The sequence below is a fragment of the Rhamphochromis longiceps genome, linkage group LG14 (assembly GCF_057381845.1).
Source record: "Rhamphochromis longiceps isolate RC_006_pf linkage group LG14, R_longiceps_female_GT1.1, whole genome shotgun sequence".
NCBI classification, from domain to species: Eukaryota; Metazoa; Chordata; class Actinopteri; order Cichliformes; family Cichlidae; genus Rhamphochromis; species Rhamphochromis longiceps.
In genome coordinates, this window is record NC_140570.1 from 12,733,340 (window position 1) to 12,748,951 (window position 15,612).

The 15,612-nt window shown below is 38.3% G+C and overlaps 1 protein-coding gene across 1 annotated transcript; it reads right to left on the bottom strand.

The window, feature by feature from the left end:
• Positions 1-2,222: 2,222 nt before the first annotated feature.
• LOC146653723 (von Willebrand factor A domain-containing protein 5A-like) lies at positions 2,223-14,923 on the bottom strand. Its single transcript, XM_085380653.1, has 22 exons — positions 14,916-14,923; positions 14,650-14,870; positions 13,255-13,305; positions 11,873-11,920; positions 11,436-11,638; positions 11,124-11,346; positions 9,797-9,963; positions 9,610-9,724; positions 9,290-9,462; positions 9,114-9,202; positions 8,883-9,027; positions 8,170-8,249; positions 7,657-7,771; positions 7,371-7,529; positions 7,154-7,257; positions 6,651-6,859; positions 5,765-5,815; positions 5,016-5,045; positions 4,147-4,182; positions 3,562-3,707; positions 3,232-3,355; positions 2,223-3,138 (listed from the first exon to the last, which is right to left on the bottom strand). The coding sequence occupies exons 1-22, from the start codon at positions 14,921-14,923 to the stop codon at positions 3,059-3,061; spliced, it is 2,577 nt and encodes an 858-aa protein (XP_085236779.1). The 3' UTR covers positions 2,223-3,058.
• Positions 14,924-15,612: the final 689 nt, after the last annotated feature.

The following is a 15,612-nucleotide window of genomic DNA, read 5'->3' on the forward strand; positions in this document are numbered from 1 at the left end:
ATTGCTAAAGCCCCAGTCACAAAGGTCCAGAGACCTGTGACTAACCACCGCCCTTTGTGATTGCTTATTTACCGCTAGCATATTGGGGCGAGTAGTTTAAATTAAAGTGGAAAACTCGTCTGCAAACACTGGCTAGCTGCTCTCCAAGCTGTAGTGCAAATGTAAAAGGAGCAACACAAACTGAAGTTGAGATCTTTGGCCTTCAAAGTAAGAGTTGCACCTTGTTAAACCTGTTGGCTGCAGGGCTGAGGTATAACTTGTTTTTGAAACCGTCACACTTTCTGAAGCTGTATGACCACTGAGCTACTATTTTGGGACAATTTGTGCAAGAAACTAGAGGAAACTGTGATGATCCTCTTGCAATCAAAACAATCACAATAGATTTTTGGTGCAGCGGGTTCTTTACCTCTGGTTTACCCCATCAGCACACATTTTTCCATAGCCCATCCAATATGGTGCATTTATATTTTATTTTAATCCATTGAAACATGTTAAGCAAATGGCTGAGAATGAATGAATACATTTACAGCAATTTGGGAAATGACAGCATAGGAACACTTTCATTTGAAAGCCTCATATTTTTAAAATGTATTTTTTTTTTTTTACAAAACAAAGCTAACCCAATCATATTCGCTCTATAATTTTCTTATTCTTTTCACTTGGACAAATCTTTTTCTACTACAGCTCACAATACACTTGCTTGAGGATATGCAGAAACTATTCCATGTCAGATTTTGGGGGGTTTCTGGACAAAGCCAGATAATATCATCTTGTCACTGAAAGTGATCTCTTTAAGACCTTGTAATGTGTAATACCAGATTAATGCCTGGGTTTGAGTCCTGTAAATAGGAGACAGGAGCACCTGTCATCACAAGCAGCACAAAGGTCTAGTGCATTAAAAGAGCATGTTAATCCTAAAGGTCATACAGCCATAAATTAGGTTACATGCAAAGAGAGGAAGAGTGAAGTGGGACAGAAACAAGATGTGTAAGAAGAAGATAAGCTCCTGCTCTTTTGTCTTCATGGTATTCAAATTAAGAACCAGAATACAAGTATTATTTGTATTGTAGTATTATATCTTTGTACATTATATTCAGTATTCAGTATAATAACTAAAGAAGCAGGCACAGTTTTCAAAGACACATTTAAAATAGGGTTTAAGTCATTAAAATGTTAAGCTTTTCAGGTAAAACCAGGTTGTATAGATGACAATGTAAAACAACATGGAGTATCATCTCAGTTCAGTGACTGGAGTAATGTGGATAATACTCATTATAAATGACAGGGGGATAACATACAGTCCCTTCCCAGCCACACATATTAGGACAAAGAACAGACATCAGAAAAAACAAGCCTCTATAGTAGGAAAAATAAAAATAGAAAACAATATTTGCCAATATTTGAGTATTAAAGATGTTGTAGATGTATTTAATTGGCTATATCCGCCCATCGGTTTTCTTGTGAGGACGCTGGAGCCCATCCCAGAGAACACTGAGCAAGAGTTGTGATTTAACCCTGAGGATATACTATTGGGGAAATTTATAAATATGTTGCACCATCCAGGCTTTGTTTGTGGTAGCTGGCTTAACAAAACCTAAAATCCCACCTGTAGATAACAGGTGTCACGACAGTGCTTATCAACTAGCTCTGTTAAGCTTTTCTGCTTCAGCCTTGGTTTGCGCCTTTATAAAAATCTTGTGCTACACAAAACGATCCCTGTGAGCGTCGCCTACTCCAGTCAGAGATGTGATTGATTGATCATGATGATGATAAAATGGTGATTAAAAGTGTAATAGTAGTCAGGTATGCCTTAACAACCTGCATATGCAAAATAGCTTCCACCAGCTGTGAATCCACACAGCACTTAAAACATGCTGTCAATTTAAAAAAAAAAAAAAAAATCTGTGAAAATGTGGCACTTCCAGACTTTGAACCATAACTCTTAACACATGTTGAGCATAAGGTACCAGCCAGAGATCCACTTTTATGAACAGAAAACTCTGGCTTATAGCTCAACTGAGTTTGGCATCCCGTTAATCTCACCTCTTAGTCCTTAGTGGAGTTAGTGGACGGATTTTCCCAGATCCTATCACTGACTGTATGACTTAGAAGTACAAACTGTTCTAGCCTCGCTAAAATGCAGATGTGGTTCCTTGATTGGCATACAGGTTACAGGTTTATCAATGAGAGAAAAAAAGACTACATTTAGGTTGAGGATCTTTATCAAATGCACAGTAAACTCAGTTACAAATTCACATGCGCACACTGATGAACAACCACAGAATAATGAAAGATAAGATAAATACAACAGACATCAACACGTCCAGAGAAGCCATCAATTAGAGATCAGACATTTATCTTTATTACTATATCAACACAGGAAAAGCTAACATGCTCTAACAATTAGTGTTGCCCTTATATTTAAGTGCATGAACTGATAATTGGTTCAGCTAAGCATCGCAGGCGAGTGTCACAGAAAGCACAAAGCGTCTCAAAGACTGTTTTCTCTGTATTATTGTAGAGCGTTTACCCCACAATGTAAAGTGCTTTGAGATGACTGCTGTTGTGATTTGGCGCTATAGAAATAAAACTGAACTGAATAGATGAGATATAGCTGATCACTCATTCACATGCCTCTCAGGGACAATTGGAGAAAATAAAATAAAAACCAATTGTGCAGAATGTTTTGGTTTGTATGCATAAACTGTAGCAACCATTACATTAGGGATTAGTTGTTCTGTTGTGAAGCATCGAGCTGAGTGTTTCCACCACTGGCAGAAACACGGCACATCACAAGGTGATTTTCTCCTTTTTGATTCTAATCAGGAACAGAATTTAGTGAATGAACATCATGCCGCATTCAGAAAGACAAACCCCTCTATGAAAGTGTAAACTTATACCGCAAACAACAAAGATGTTTACCCGTAGGCATACAAAGACTTCTTTCTGCAACCAGAGGAGTCACCCCCTGCTGCTCATTGAAATGTTACCGTCTGTGGTTCTAGTGAACACTGATAATATGCAATACATAAAGTTGAATTCTGAAGGAGGAGCAACTTCAGAGCCCCAAAGCATCTTTCGTTACTCTGCAACCCAGCAGCGCATTACCGGCCTCCACACACTCTGTCACACACGTCGCTGAAAATAAAGTGATTAAGCACAAACAGAACACACTGTAAAACAAAAACACAAAAAAGAAAACAGCAGTTCAATATTTATTAGTCTTATTACCATTCTGAGCACGGAGCCACGAGGCAGCCTTCATAGCCAGAAGCTCCCACTCGTCCTTTGCATCCATCTTGAAACCATGAAGCCAGATCAGAGCCAGAATGGTGGCCCACACTTCACTGCTGGCCTAACTCCACAAATTAAAAGCAGTGCATATGTTGAGATTGCAGGCTATTGCCCTTACACTTAGATATGATTAGCTGGAGTAAAGGAGTAAAAATTAAATAAATTAATAAATACATTATTTTTGTCTGCCAGACTTTTGCTGCTGTGTAATACTACTAATGCACTGCTGCTTAAACATCTATGACTGAATACGTGATGATTACCCACCGATGCAGGTTTCAGGTTTGCCACCTCCTTGCTGGTCTTCCCCAGCACAGAGGCCAAAGCTGGCTTCAATAACCAGCATCCAGAGGCTTCCAGCAGGGAAACCAGCTGCAGCAAAGGGTCTTTGACTGACAGCTCAGACTCTGTGGCTGTGATAAGAAAGTTACATACATGAATATCATGGTAATTTTGGGCCTGGCCAAGAAGAGCAGCAGAAATATGCCAGAAGCTTGTTGATGGCTACAAAGAGTGTGTAGTCAAGGTGCAACATGCACATTAAATATTAGTGGCAGATGTGTATAAATATGGACCCGCATGCATAATTTTGACCCTGCGTGGATTAGATTAAAAACCTGTGGACCCATGTCTTAGTTTTTAAGGCACTAAAGATGTATTCTGTACAAAATCATGCAACTCCAGAAAAAGAACAGTTCAAGAAAACATTAAAAGCACAAAATAAGTGCACATACTGTAGGTTATTGTTACAGACAGACACATGTATGTGTCTTGTATTTCATAGAGTTTTTGACATGTGTACTAGCAAAAATAAGAGAAAAAAAAAAGTAAACGTGTCACTTGTTGACTTACCCTTCCTCTGAGGTGAGCAGTTAATGCAGCCGAAGGCTGTTGATGGGGAAAAATTTCAGGCAAACCATGAAGATGTATTTTTACTTCTATGTGAAAAATGTGTGATTCACTTTTAGTTCAGTCAAAAGAAAAAAGTCTAAAATAACCTTTTGGAAGTTTACATGTGTGAATAATTTTGGTAATAACAATAATTTTCTTTTTTGGAAGGTAGGGTAGCTTTAATGACAAGAATGTAAGTGTGATGAGTGGGCAGGATGTGAGAGACAGATCCTCAGAGGACGCACACTTGTTGGGTTGATGTTAAAATTAGACCTCTCCTATTCCCAGTATGCATATGTGTGGTTTGTTTGGGTTAGCTTTTGGTTTATTTTCCATCTTTTGGGAAATTTCATTGATTTATGCTGGTGCTTGTCAATGCAGAGCTCTAAAAAGCTCTAAAAGTCAAAACCAGAATCTTAAAGTGCAATCTGAAGTTGATGCAATAAAGTGTGAATACTTAGTAAGAAGCCTCACAGCGGCATCCTGAACGATCTGCTGATGTTCCAGAGAGGAACTTAGGAGAAGTGAACAATTATAATAACCTTAATTAAAAGGCATGAATAACAAATTCCAATTCAGACCCGGATACACAGAACTCAGCTTGGAAAGTGATTAAAAACAAGAGTGAACCAGACATTTAACATTGGCAAATGTGGCATAAAGTGTCCATTACTTTGTTTCCACTTTCATTATGTTCAAATCTGCTGGGCCACAAACAAGACATCTCTTTTTTCTTCACTAAACTGTGTGTGTGTGTGTGTGTGTGTGTGTGTGTGTGTGTGTGTCTGTCTACACAGAGATTCAATATCTCGGAAGAGTAAATCCTTTACCTGATCTCAGTTTCTCCGTTACAGAGATCCCTGCAGAGATAAAAACCATAAAATTCCTGTTACTTTACATCCTTAACATTACATTGATGGAGCTTGGCTAAGGATCAGTTATATGTTAAGTGGGATTTATGTCCAGCAGAGGTAACGTATGCACTGTCTGCTCCACATCAGGGACTGCCCATCTGCCTGCAGTAAGCTCTGTTTCCAAATGGAGGCAACGCACAAAGTGTGCGGTACAACCGGTCTGTGTGCCACTCTTGCTTGTTCTGTTTTTGTCCATCAGCCAGCCGTAATTTTTTAACTTTAAAATTAGTTTTTTCACAGTTCTCCTGTTTCCAGCAAACTCAACTGTCTCTCCCATCTTTATTCCAGCCCACTTATCAACCAATCAGTATTCAGTACAAGATTACATCATTTTCTTCCAGCAATGTGCCGTCAAGATATTGGTGGACAGTGTGAGAAGGCGTCTGGAGAGAAACCCCTCGCCCTCTCAAACACTAATATGTACAGGAATAGACACATTTGCAGGACCATCAATCCTGCTTTAAGAAACTGAACATGTACACAGAATGTTTGCCTTTACCATTTGAGACTCTTACAATGTGGGTGTAGCTGGAAATTTGTGGCACTTCTCAGAAAAGGTAAAAAAAAATAAAATAAAAAAATCTATCGAGTGAAATTTGTGGAAAATCTCAAGGTCGTTGCAAGTGTGTGTGTGTGTGTCAAAAAGTAACAGTACTTATCCTTACTGATGCTTGGCTGACTCTCACAGGAATCCACCAAATTACACTGTTTTAAAGCTGTGTCACACAAAACAATCATCATCTTTATCATCATCATTTTAAAAAAGTGCTTCAAACAGAAGCGCAAACACCAGAAGAGGACAGAACGAGATAAAATCAAGTCACAATAAAGGGAGAAAGATGCAAAAGGGCAACAAAAGCAATAATACCACTAAAATATAACAAAAAAAATGATACCGATAATTTAATAAAAATTCTTTGTCTTCTAGCAATTTCTAGACACTAATGATAATGGCAATTTTATTTATATAGGACATTAGACTAGATGTCCTGAACATAAATGTTTAAAACATGTTACTGGCCTGTTGCTAGTTAACCTAAGTCGTTGCAAAATATTCCTGCAGCGGTTTCTTTTTAAATGTATTTTTGCAGCGTTTTGTTTCCCCCGTCTCAATTTTTTGTGATGTGTAGCTGATATCAAATTCCAAAATACTTAATTCTTATTATTGTTTTATTTAGTTACCTCTTTCTTATTAACATTTGATATGTTTTCTAAATTGTATATAATTGGTCTCTGTGTTTATTTACAATTTAAAGAGCGTCCCAACTTCGGGGTTGTGAAAGAATCAGGCAAAAATTCTGTGCTTTAAGACGATGTAACTCGCTCTAGACAGGGCAGGTGTTAAGCACAAGTTGGTGATGTAATCAGATAAAAAGCGAGCCATCTTCATGACACTGAAAACTCAAATGTCAACATATTTTGCTGAGCCATTAATGACACTTCTTAGTACAGCCCTGTGCTCACAAAGTAGGACTTGAAAGAAAAAAACCTCAGCAGAACTTTGAACAGTCACTATTTCAGAATAAATCAAATATCAGTGCTAACACTCACTGGGTGGTGGTATCAGGGGTCCTTGTATCGCCTCACCACTGCTTTTACTAACAGCAATAAAGGCAGTAAAGGCACTGCTCACTCCTGACTGAATACTCAACTCCTCCACCTTCTTCTTCATTTCCTCATCACGCTCTCCTTTGTTGTCTCTTGCTTCCATCTCGAGGGAGCGAATCAGAGTTCGAGCAGCCAACATGTGGACTGTTAATCTGCAAACAGGGCGAAGGAAGAAGTACAGCTGGGATTCTTCTTACACTATCATCCTAATAATGTTTAATAACATGACAACAATGACATACTCACAGCTAGCTCCATCCACAAACAATGCATACAAACAAATCTTAGTATAATCTGTGCATGCTAAAATTGAATGCACAAATCTATTGAATCATTAGTTTTGAATCTGAACTTATTTCTACTCTAATAAAAAATTTATAACTGCTCCTGACCAAATGTATAAGCTAATACTACTAATTGTACCACCAGACTAACAGCTCATTTACCCAGTGTCCTCTGCAGGTCTGAGACTGAAGTGCAGCTGGTTCTCAGAGGGATGACCTGCCAGGCTGTACTTCACCGTCACACAGCCCTCTGCTGCCTCTGAGCTCTGACACAGAATTACAGTGTTAGAAACCAACTACATCTTCACATGAACATCACTGTTAATCAGATTTCAAAACACAACAGACATCTTTCACTGTGAGAAGATGCTGCTCCTACCTGTCCAGTGAGCTGGGCATAAATCAGTGACCTCTGACCCTGGAGAATGGATGTGATTGGTGGAGTGAGGACAGTGACAGACACTTCCTTTGGTAAATCCCATGTGACTGAGATGTCAATCACAGATGGCTGCAGAGCAAATTGCAGTGATTGCATCACCTGAATAATAATTCAAAACAAAGAGTTAGGAGCTGTTTTTTTTAATGACTGGAATCACACTCTCTGATTAAATAAGTATTTGCGGTGGTTTTGTTTAATTTGACTTTGATTGTGTTTAATGTCTTACTTTTGGTTGTATCTTGTCAGTCGCAGTGATGAACTGAGCGTGACCTCCTCCTTCCTTGGATATCTTATTAATGAAAATATAGCTGGTGTTTTCTCCTGTCCCAAAAGAGAAACACCTGCAATACAACAGTTTCCATTAGATACAGAGACAACTTTTAGCACATTCTGGGAATTCTGCAGATATCTGGTACCACACAAAAGCCTTAAGCAGTCCCTCATTTTGTTATATTTCATAAAATATTAAGTCAAGTGCCTTTTTATGCTTGAATGACTCATAAGTCAATGTCATGTGGCTTAAACAAAAACAGCCACAACCATGTTCAAATTAAAGACCTTTAGAAAGACTATTCCCCAAGACCACCTTAAATATGGCAAAAAAACAAAAAAACACAAAAAAAAAACAAAAAAAAAAAGAAAAGAAAAGAAAATCTGCCTCCTTAAAAGCAAAATACTAAGAAAAGAGGGATGGATCAAGACTTTTGCACAATTTTGTAGTTATGTTTTGTGTTTTCACCTGTGAGAACTTGAATTCTTCTTCACCAGATCTATCACTTCTTTGTCGTTCTTCACCCATCCGCGAGTTAAGACAAACAGCTAGAAAGAAGAGTTTCACCATAAAACAGATGTAAAACAGTAAAACAGTTTGTGTTTAGAGCCATTTTTGGTTCTTTGTTTTAGAAACACAAATGGTTTAGGAGTAACAAACAATGCACAGTTAGTATGAAGACCAGTTACCTGAACAATAATGGTCCTGACAAGCTTTTAAAAACAGTATCTAGAATTACGTGGTAATACGGTATTACTGCAAATTGTGTGTCAATCCAAATTACATACTGCTTGTGTAACAATGGAGATCCATTTAGGATGGTGTGACATATATTTTCTTATCAGAAAGTAAATGTGCGGCTCTATGCAGATGTCCTTATACTCTCCAGTTTGTTGGGCCACTACACTAAATTTGTGTACCTTATTCAGCCAAATGTGAAAATAGTTCAAAAAGAACAAAAACACCCATCCATCTGTTTCTGTATTTGTTGGTAAGGTAAAACAGTCATGTGAAGTTGTACAGTCCCAATACAGGGAAAGGAAGTAAGTCACCATAGCTTATCTCTTTAGATTTTTAGGTAAATATATGTTCCAAGAGTACCTTTATGCAACTATTAGTTGTAATTAAGATTGGGGTGAGCTCCTAAATCTCGTGTGTGTGTGTGTGTGTGTGTGTGTTACCTGTCTAGGCTGATTGAGAATGCAGGGCTGGCTGTAAATATGTTTGAGGGGCTCAAGGATCTCTGTTTCTCCAAGATCAGCCTTCATCTTCTTTACTTTCTTCAGAGCCTCCTCCATGGTCTGCCGGCTGTACTCCACACTCTTACTGTCATTACACAAACACCAATACACAAGCACGTGTATTTCTTAGCAAAAACAAGAAGACTTCTGTTGGGTGAAGGAGTTACTCACGGGAAGATGTGTTCATATCTGGACCCAAAACTGTAAATGTTGAAATAGCAGCCCATTGGTAAACTCTTCAACAGGAGGAGCAGAGTGTCCTTCAGAGAAGACGAAAAAGATGGAGAAAGCCACTGTGAGAGGGACACTAGAGATTAAAGACTTCATGAGTCACACATTATGACTACCTTTGCACTGTGGATGCAAGTCTGAAGACTCCTTCTTTTGATCCTAAATCCCATACTTCCAGATCGATCCATTAAGAACACAAACTCTCCACATGAAGCCGTTGAAGACATCACAGACTGGGGGAACTCAGGGTACAGACTCACCATCACCACTGGATCACCCATCAGAGAGCCTGAAACACATGAAAAGGGGAAAAGAATGTAAACTTTATATTTTACAATATATTTAAACACTGTTATCTCCCACCGGAAGAAAGAGGACACGTTTTTAATCATCAGTTGTTAGTTTGCAAATAAAAATGTGCAAACCAACAACTCACCCGGCTCAGCAGAGGCCTGTCCTGCCTCCACCACAGCAGTGGGCTGGTGGGCGTCTTTGTAATAAATCAGCAGTTCAACATCTCTGTCAAACTTGTGTCCTGCAGCCAGCTTGACCTGCACACCACAAACACATTCATATTTATTCATCAGTAACAAGTAACACAGACACATCAGCACTCTACCTACCGTGGCCTGGGTTTGATCAGTGTTGAGGTACTGCAGAGGGTCCAGGGAACAGTTGGACTCTACTTTAGAGATTGGACGAGGAGAGGACACTCGGGCAGAAAAAGACAGACTGTAGGGCTCCAGAGAGGCTGGAACAGAAGTTACCTGGAAACCTGCACCTGCACTACCTGTACACAGTATCAGACTGATTAGAAGTAAATCTTTTGTTACAGTATCAACTTCAAGGTTCACAGAAAAATTAATTGAACCTCATGTTCTGGTTTTCTTTCTATTGTTATTTGATTTTAATACATTTCACTTCAGTTTATTTGTATAGTACCAAATCACAGTGAAACAAAAGTCACATGAGAGTAAAAGAATTATAAATTTGATTCTGGATTTGACAGTGAACCAATTAGGAGAAGCCAGTATGGGATAAATATGTTCTCTTTTTCTAGGCCCAGTCAGTACTCTCGCTGCAGTAATAAATGCATGAACTAGTTTTTCAGCATAATTTAGTTCAACTGTTGTTTGCCATCTGGCTTCAACAATAGATAAAGCTAAGTATCATCTGCAGGGCCATATATTTGGATGTTGACTTTTAATGTTCTCTGTAAATCTCCCTCATATACACATTTACATAAGGGGGACGTAAACCCAGGTATGAGAAGGTGCAGTAATAAAAGCTTGTGTACATATTATGTTAGGTGCCTTTTTCATGGGCACCCAACTCAAGGGAGGAACCAGTGTTGTGTCTACACATAACAGACAACTTAGCAAAGTGGACACAATTTTAAACTGTATCTTTAGGCAGCCTGTTGCAAGTACACATCAGTTGTTCCCATTTCTTTAGCTGAAACCATGAAAAAGTAAAAAAATAACACTTTGACATTTATAAAATAATATTTTGGCACCAATAAGATGATTGCCAAAGTGCTATTAGATAAAAACTTGACATATCTGGGTAAGCTGTGCAGTGTGTCCTTAAAACATTGTGGAAACTAGACAGGTGAAGAAGTGCCAGGCCTAACAAACTATCTACAGCACATAATGATTTGAAAGTCATGTCCTTAAGAAATAGGAAAAAGATCCAGCGAACAGCTAACAGGACCCGAGGGATGGATCTGGGTCTTTAGTTGATCCATTTACTGTTCATTGAAGCTTCATCAGAAACGCTCTCAAAAGGAGGGTGGCTATCAAGAAGCCATTCTTATAAAAGGGAGAAAGGGTTCGAGGCATACGAATTTACACAAGAGGTGGACTGAAAATCAGTGGCAACAAAGGTTATCTTGACAGAGAACAACACAAAAGGCAAGCAGGATCAAAAGAAAAGCTACAGTTGTCCTACCCTGAGGTTGGTATCGAGGGTTGAGCACAGCAGGCAGACAGAACCTCAGACCATCATCAGCCTGCACAGCCAGCTCAGTGACGTACTCCAACCTGATGGAGGCGCTCTCTCCTGGAGGCAGACTGCCCACACGCAGAGAGAATATATCTGGACTCTCATCACTCTCCTCCAATAGGAAGGCCTGCTGACCGGAGCTCAGAGCATCATCATACTCCTCACGAGCCTGAAGCACAGGTGACACATGTCAGTGACATTCACTGTGTTTATTTTGAAGCTCACTTATAATCAGGTTATATTTACTGTCCAGCTCACCTTCTGTTTCTCCTTCACCTCAGCTACAATCTGCGTCTGTCCAATCTGAGCACTGAAATGACAGACAGCAGCATCTCCAGGCAGAGGGAAGACAAAAACAGCCTCTAATGGTTTGTCCTCCTTGTTCTCGTAGTTCAGAGTGGAGACCACTGTAGCCACATGGTCCCTCACCTCCAGCTCCACCTCAATGCTCTTCGGAGGAACTGACAGACAAACAGAATCAAAACATCCAAACTTACAGATGGTACATTATGAATGAATTATGAAAGAGGTAGGGTCTAAGTCAATACTTCTTCCACTTTTTTTTCCCTACTTTTCTAACTTCTTTAGTGTTTCAACAATTCTGGGCCTTTATAGTATTTTTTGTTTTCTGATGCAACTGAATCCACCTTCATGCCATCAGAGATGCAGGAGCGGATGTTTTTGTTTTTTTTTACCTGGGTCCTTCTGGGCAGTTATCAGACCACAGGATCCTGTATTTGTACCTATATACAGACAAATCATAGATTTTAGTTTACTGGAACTGATACATTTACACATTAATGTCATACAAAGGCAAACTGAGAGAATGAATACAGAAAGTGAATATGACACGGCTAAAGGATGCAATCTCAGGTCTTTTTACAAAACACCTGAACTAAAGTTTGTGATATAACCTACAGAAGAGCAGGAAGTTATTTTAAAAAAAAAACAAAACTATTGTATTAGTTAGATTAAAATATCTCTCTCTCTTTTCAACCTTGCACTTTGTAGACAGTCCCTGCACAATCCCCTCTGAGTCACAGTCTATAAATAAATAAAAACTTGTATTTATCTAGTTCAAAGAGTAGCACAATTTCTTCCATTTTATGGTTGGAAAATATATCAAAATTATTATTATTTTCAATTTTACTTAGTATCAGAATTTTGGTTAAATTCAATGACTGGTCAAAATATTCTCAGTAGGTTTTAAAAGGTCAGGTTTTAGAATAAAAAAAGCAACAAAATCTCAAGGGTGGGGTTTATGAGGCTGGATAAACAGGGAATTCCATACTATACTGCCTTCCGTATGGAAGACAGAAGCTGGTATATTGGAGGAAACATTGGACTACAATCAATTAAATGAAAGGTAGTAATACTATCCCATAATTCATAAAAATGATCAAAATTACTGACAAGTGACAAGAAAGTGTTGAAACTTAAAGATGATCAATTTTTTTTTTTAAGTTAGACTAAATGCAGAGAAGACAGGGAAGTAACAAAATACTACCTGTCATTAATAAAATCTATGGAAAATAGCAAAAACTAAGACAGAAACTCAAAGAAACACACAATCCAAAAACAGTGCTAACTAAAATCTTATTCCAGCTACTACCTTTCCTTAAGGGCTTATTCTGCAAATGTCCTTCCTGATGAAACCCAAATGTAGAATTTATGTCTGTCTGGAATTAAACAAGCAACCACTTTCTCGCCGAGAATATGTTTTAACCGCTATACCCGTGGAGGAACTTCAAAAGTGCCAATTTATTGGTTAAAAAAATGACTAATTGAAAAATTGGCTTTAAAGAAGACGGACTTTGTGGCATTAAGCAATAGTTTTCCAGAATGCTTGTAGAAATAAATCCTAGTACCCGACCATTTTCCCAGGAATGCTATTTGCTTGTTGGTTAGTCAAGCCAGGCGGAGAACTATTCCTGAATTTTAAATAAATAAAGAAATTACAAGAAAGCTTCTAAGGGAGTTCAGGCTCCGCTGAAGAATAAAGGTGGCACGAACTCTGTTTTGTCTTATACACTATTTTTCAGTTTATGTTTGCACATGCTCCAGTAAAACTACTTACCTTTACTGATCTCACAGGAATCTGAAAAACTGTATTGGCGAAGGAATAAAACTGTGTGACACAAGACAAAGTTATAATCATGATTTAAAAACAGTGTCTTTGAAGTGTATTTACAGACAAGCTGTAGCAAAAAAAAAAAAAAAAAAAAAAAATCTTAATTCAATCATAAAGCCATAAAAATTTTGTAAAAGAGAGTTAAAATCGGGAAAAAGATGCAAAATACAAAATAATATGTTTCAAAATGTAAAAAAAAATCCCTGAATTTCATTTTTTGCATTATCCAAATCATGAAACGTATTCATTTCAGTATATCCTTATTTGATGTCTGCAGTACCTCAGATGTTTTATCCGTTTTCCACTAAGTCACCGAAAATAACCATTTGAACTTTCTATAGTATATCGTCATATTTTCACACTTACAAATGTAACTAATGGGTCTGAAATGGAGACGCAGCAGTGTAAAGCCTTTGATTCTATTTTACTTTTCCACAAAATAATTGCTCATAATTTCCTGCAACCACCAGGTGGTGGTGAAGAGTCTTTTTCTCTCACATACACACAGTGGCTAAAATAAGTATTAAACATGTCACCAATTTTCCAAGTTAATGTATTTTTAAAGGTGCTACTGACATGAAGCTCTAACCAAAAATCATTAACAACTCATCCAATCCAAAAATACTAAGAAATCAAGCCAAACGTGTCCATAAATTCTGTGTAAAAATGAGAAATGACACAGGGGAAAAACGCATGAAGAAAGGGAAGAGCAAAAGGGCATGGAAAGAAGAATATCTATCAGTAATTAAAAAGCAGTTCTGACACTTAGTGCAAATTAATATCAGTTGCTTCAGTCCCAACTGATGGCCTCTGGAAAGGTGTCTCATTACCAATGTGTCACACAAGAAACATCTCGTGATGGGTAAAACAAATGAGCTCTCACAAGACTTTGGCAACCTTATTGTTGCTTCCAGCGAGCACTACTGGGGCCATGTGCATGCACTGCACATTTTGTGCTGCTGTGACTTCATGCATACCTTCCTTCAGCTGTGTTAGTAAGATACAGCTCTGCAGACTACATGTGTAAAACTCATCTCGTAAGTAGAGGCCTACATTTTGCATATTTTAAAGAGTGATTTTGAACTGAAACTCTCAATATAACTTGCTCAAGACCAATTAAGTGTTCGGCATAAGTTACCACTGTGAATGAACAAGGTAAAAAGAAATCTACCTTCCTGGCAATGAAAACTCCAACTCAGAGGTCAAAATATGGTGCTAATAATCATGTTTCACAGTACATCCTTCTGAGCTCATGTTGTGTTAATAAAGTAGGGCTTGAAAGGACAAGCAAAACAACATTCAGTGTTTCAGAATACAGAAAATATAAATGTGAATACTCACGGTTTGCTCGACATTCTATGCTTATCAGGGGTCCTTGTATCGCCTCACCACTGCTTTTACTAACAGCAATAAAGGCAGTAAAGGCACTGCTCACTCCTGACTGGATACTCAACTCCTCCACCTTCTTCTTCATTTCCTCATCACGCTCTCCTTTGTCGTCTCTTGCTTCCATCTCGAGGGAGCGAATCAGAGTTCGAGCAGCCAACATGTGGACTGTTAATCTGCAAACAGGGAGAAAGAAGAAGTACAGCTGGGATTCTTCTTACACTTTCATCTTGCCAAAATAAATTCAAAAATGATATATTTAATGCAACTTATTAATGAAGAGAAATCTATGGAAGCCCGTTTCCGCCACTAAAAAAAAAAAAAAAAAAAAAAGCTAGTATCCATAACTCGAAATTTCGAGTTATTTTCTCGAAATTTCGAGTTAGCTCTGCCAATCAAAAATATACGTGAATGAGGTCGCTTTCTTGTTACCCGGAAGCATATGGCGCAGGACCGCGCACTCAAAAACGGATCCCAACAAATTAAAGTATGTTTGCTGATAGTAACACCATGTGATTCAGCTAATAACACAGGGATTTCATCATTTGTGAAGCCAGGCTGAAAACACTCAGCAATCTGTGCATTCACGACTGGATGTAATACCGGTAGCTTAGCTGTAGCATTTGTAGCTGAGGGCTTCAGCTTCCGGGTAACATGGAAATGACGTCATTCACGTAGATTACTGATTGGCAGCGCTAACTCAAAATTTCGAGAAAATAACTCGAAATTTTGAGTTATGGATCCTTTTTTTTTTTTCAGTGGCGGAAACGGGCTTCCATAGAAATCTGACATGAAATTAACTTTTTTCCTTTATCCTACAAAAATACATGTAGTAGTTAGGTGCTCTTGTGCTCTGAGTTAAAAGCAAATGCAGTCACGTTGACATATGCATAATGCTTTATTCTGTTTTCATATCTA